General features: G+C 51.4%; 1 protein-coding gene across 1 annotated transcript; it reads left to right on the top strand.

Moving 5' to 3' along the window:
- Positions 1–2,868: 2,868 nt before the first annotated feature.
- LOC119292405 (calcium-transporting ATPase 7, plasma membrane-type-like) lies at positions 2,869–4,713 on the top strand. The gene has a single exon (XM_037571256.1). It carries the CDS (start codon positions 2,869–2,871, stop codon positions 4,711–4,713), a length of 1,845 nt encoding a protein of 614 aa, XP_037427153.1.
- Positions 4,714–5,020: the final 307 nt, after the last annotated feature.

The raw sequence follows: 5,020 nt of genomic DNA, 5'->3' as shown, positions 1-5,020 counted from the left end.
TTAAAAGGACAAAAACCGAAAAACCTTGCTCATAAAATGATAAACCAGAAAACTTGTTGAACAGTCACAAAATCAAGTTAATTTGTGCCGAAACTTTTCTTGCGAGTAGTACACTAGACAATGCTTGTTCCGATTTTTATTTCGACTTCTAAATATATTTTTACATTTGTAGCAGGTGCAATCACACTCATGTTTCAAAACGAAATTGATGTTACACACGGTGTTATGAGCACAACATGCATGCAGCCGATAATTGCTCTGCACCGTCAGATGCTTTAGGAACAAAAGTACAAATGGTGCACGCGTGCCGTCTAAAAAAGTGTCGGTTGTATGGCAGTGGCTCTTTTCGAAAAGGAAAAGTTGCAGTCTTTTTTTCGCAAAAATGATGAGTAAAGTTGCAATCTTCCTCGTACTATGATGATTACGAATTTAACGCAACGGGTGAGGCGGAGGATTAGGATGCCGCGCCTTGCCGACATGAGATTCCGGGGACGGGGAGTGGGGTTGTGTGTTTAGTGGCTGGAACCTAGCAGGTTAAGCGATAATTAAGCCTGCCATGACTTTTTAAAGATTTCATAAAGACCCTTATGGCCTTGTCCTCTAAATGGGCCTTTGTGATCCTCCAAAATATCTTTCAAGTCCATGGCCAATACCCTAGCTAGCACGGTTCCAAAAACACGTGTATGCGTTCTAAACAACACGTGTATGTGTAGCCTTCCCGCCGACGTGCCGCCCTCCCTGGTGTGCGGGGGGTTACGACGATACGTTTTTTTTTCTTTAACAATCTGTAGAGCGGCAAGGCCTTTTCACCAAGGCGGGAGATGAAGCGGCTCAACGCTGCGACACAACACACACATACACACACCGTGTACTATATATGTTTGAGCCGTGCCTTCGCTCTTGGATCGGCCACAGCAACCACGACACAACCGAGCAGCAGGCCCGGTTAGCTATCTCATACCTTGAAATTGATATATGCAATGCAATCATACTTCACAGCAAGGAAAAAGTCCATTTTAAACCTTGAACTCGTAGACGTCCGGCGAAACGAACCCCTAAGTCGAAATCTCGGTCGATTGTACCCTGAACTATGCAATCCCGGTCTAAATCAAACCTTCAAGTCATTTGGATGGCCGGGATTGCTGGGATTTCGCTGAGGGCACACACCTCCACCCTGCTGGGCCGGCCCGCTTTATCTTTTTTCTTTGAGAAATAAAAATTCACAAAGGGCGCTACACACCTTGCTTCTGCTGGGCCGGCCCGCTTTTGCTTTTTTGTTAAAAAAAGTGCACGGTGTGCCTTGAACACGCGACCCCGTACTGATTTCAAAAAAACATTTTCTTACAATGACGTTCAATGAAATTTAAATATTGCTTAATGGATATCACAAAATGTTCAACATGTATTAAATATTGTTCAGGGTATATCACGAAAATGTTCAATTTTTATTCAAAAATTTTCAACGTATGTAAAAAATTTCCAAAATATATTTTTAAAGAATTGAAGGTATTTAAAAAATCACATTTGTTTCCAAGAATTGCTGAAAACTTTGAAGAAAAAAGAAATCTGTCGCGATACATTGTACTTTAAAATTAGCGCTGCAGTATAGACGTACTGAGTAGGTAGCTAGTGTGGTTGCCGTCGCTGCTATTTATTCACTTTTTCAAATTTTGTTCACAATTTTAAATTGTTCAGTGTACAACAAAAAATATTCAATGGATATTTAAATGGTTTTTCAGCGCATATCACAAAATTGTTCAATTTGTAGTTAAAAATTCTTCAGATTATATTACAAAAATGTTCAATATATAAAATTTTGTTCATCGTATATCACGAAAATGTATAAAATTTTGTTCATCGTATATCACGAAAATATATAATATGTTTTCAATTATTTCAATGGATATAAAAAAAATGTTTGCTGTGTAGTAAAAAAATTGTTCATCGTACACTTAAAAAATGTTCGTCGGATATAAATTTTTGTTCATGTTTTCAGTAGTTGTTCACGTTTTAACAGTTTGTTGAGTTTTAAATTTCTTCAAGAAAACATTGTTCATTTTCTTGAACGAAGATTAAAAAAATGGATCTGCCAATGATTATACTACTTGAACATTACGCTGTGCTCTAATATCGGTCCCAATTGCTAGTTGCACTGGCTATCGTCACGGCTATCCAGCGAAAGGTCGTGGGTACGAATCCAACCAGTGGGTTTGATTTAGACCGGAATTGCATAGTTTAGGGTGCAATCGATCGGAATTTCAACTTGGGTGTTCGTTTTGCCGAACGTCTACGAGTTCAGGGTTTAAAATGGACTTTTTCCTCACAGCAACCACGACACAAGCCTCTCATCCTCTCATCTCTTGACCAAATATTGACGCATCATCGATCTCCCCTGCCGCACCCACTCAACCAGCCGTTGCATCTTCTCATCGTCGTTGCTCTCAATCTCTGCGAGCGGATGAATCTATGGCGCAAGGCGTTGGACGCCATCCGGGCGTGCAACAGGCTTGGGCACGTCGTGAGGCGGAGCACCTCCTACACCGCCATCACGATCCACCACCACGACGGTCACTCCGACGCTGATGCCGACTCGTGGTACCCTGCTGCCGCCGCCGCCGCCGCCGACGTCGACGGCGGTTCCTTGAAGCGCCTGCTCAAGGAGATGGACGAGGAGTGCTTCCGCCGCCTCGGTGGCGGCGCCGGCGTCGCAGCCAAGCTCGCCTCCCACTCGGAGCGGGGCATCGCCGGGGACGCCGACGACGTTCGATGGCGCAAGGTTGACTTCGGCGTCAACGCGTCAACGCCGTCGCTGCTGTCGCCTTCACCGTGCTCACCGCGCGCCATTTCACTGGCTGCGGCACCGGGATGATGCCGCTGCTGGACAAGGGCGTCGCGCTCGCGGCGACGCTGATGCTCACCTTATCCATGAAGCCGGTGGTCATGGACAACGCGCTGGTCCACCGTCTGTCGGCTTTGGAGACGATGGCGTCCGTCACGGCCATCTGCGCCGACAAGACTGGAACGCTGACGCTGAAGCAGATGAGCGTGGCCGAGTTCTGGGTCGGCGCTGAGCAGCCTTCATCCGCCATGGCGATCGCCGGTGGCGTTGTCGACTTGCTGCGCCAGGGAGCCGGGCTTAACACCACCGGGAGCGTGTACATGCCGGACAACGCGTCGCCGCCGGAGATATCGGGCAGCCCGACGGAGAAGGCGCTGCTGTCGTGGGCCGTGGCCTACCTCGGCATGGACGCCACCACGCTCAAGAGGAGCTTCAAGGTCCAAGAAGTCGAGGCGTTCAACTCTCACCGGAAGCACAGCCGGGCCGTAATCAGGGACAATGCCAACGGCGTGGTGCTCGCGCACTGGAAAGGCGCCGCTGATGTCGTCCTGGCGGGGTGCTCCATGTACGTGGACACAAGGGGAGATGCGCGTGAACTCGGCGTCGAGCAGCGGAACACGCTTGAGAAGGTGAGCAACGACATGGGGGCCCGCGGCCTCCGGTGCATCGCCTTCGCCTGCAAGCAGGTCGACTGCACCGAGCCATCAGAGATCGACAACGAGGCGGGTCTGACATTGCTAGGCTTGGTCGGCTTGCACGACCCGTGCCGACCAGAGGTCAAGGCCGCCACTGAAGCATGCACCAGGGCGGGCGTGGCTGTCAAGATGGTCACCGGCGACAACATTCCGACGGCCTGCGCGGCCGCCAACGGGTGCGGCATCATGTCCAGCGACGACTCCAATGGAGTCGTCATCGAGGGCCCCGAGTTCGTGGGCATGCCGCCAGCGCGCCAGCTCGAGATGGTTGACAAGCTCCGCGTCATGGCGAGGTCGCGGTCCGGCGACAAGCAGGTGCTGGTGGAGCGGCTGAAGCAGAAGGGGCACGTGGTGGCCGTGAGCACCGGCGAAGGCACCAGCGACGCGCGGGCGCTCGGGGCGGCCGACGTGGTGCTGTACATGCGCGCCCCGGGCGCCCGTGTCGCTGGCAGTGGCAAGGACATCATCATACTCAAGGGCAGGTTCGACGCTGTGGTCGCCGCAATCCGGATGGGCCGCTGCGTTTACAACAACTTCCAGAAGATGGTCCAGTTCTACCTCACCGTAAACGTCGTGGCCATCATCGTCAACTTCGTGCCGGCGGTCACCACGGGCGACACTCCGCTGACGACCGAGCAGCTCCTGTGGGTGAACATTGTGATAGGCGCCTTGAGCGCGCTGGCGGTCGCCACGGACAAGCCCAGCGACGCGCTCATGGACAGCCCGCCCGTCGCCCGCACGGCGCCGCTCGTCAGCAACGCCATGTGGCGCGACCTCGCCGCGAAGGCGGCGTTCCAGGTCGCCGTGCTGCTGGCGCTCCAGTACCGTGGCCGCGACGTCCTCGGCACCGACGCCAAGGCCATGGTCTTCAACGTCTACGTGCTCTGCCAGGTGTTCAACAAGTTCAACACGCGGGAGATGGAGAAGAAGAATGCTTTCGCCGGGGTGCTCACGAGCAGCAGCACGATGTTCCTCGTCTTCATCGCCGGCATGCTCGTGCTGCAGGTGGTGATGGTGGAGGTGCTCGCCAGGCTCGCCGGCGCTGGGAGGCTCGGCCTGGGGCAGTGGGGCATCTGCGTCGCCATGGCCGCCGTGTCGTGGCCCGTCGCCATGGCCGCCAAGTTCATCCCCGTGACATCGCCGTGCAGGAGCTCATCACACGCCAATGCATTATGTTAGACTACTATATATACATATGTATCCATACTGTATGCGCGCTTGTGTTTCGTATACGCCATACGGTGTAGGTTTGACTCATCATGGCTCGGCTGACGGGCTGAGTCCTGTATATATATTACCTCGCAAAAAAAAAGAGTCCTGTATATATTTATGTTGCTTTCAACATTTATTCAATATTTATTTATTTATTTAACGTAATATTAGAATTATCTGTATTATTAATGCGTGTGTCGGGGAATAATTGATGTGGAATTTCATTCGAGAAGTAATACTCGAGGCGCCGAGGACAACTACGATGGAATACAGT

The sequence above is a fragment of the Triticum dicoccoides genome, chromosome 4B (genome assembly GCF_002162155.2).
Source record: "Triticum dicoccoides isolate Atlit2015 ecotype Zavitan chromosome 4B, WEW_v2.0, whole genome shotgun sequence".
NCBI lineage: Eukaryota > Viridiplantae > Streptophyta > Magnoliopsida > Poales > Poaceae > Triticum > Triticum dicoccoides.
This window is presented reverse-complemented; position numbering and strand designations above follow the sequence as displayed.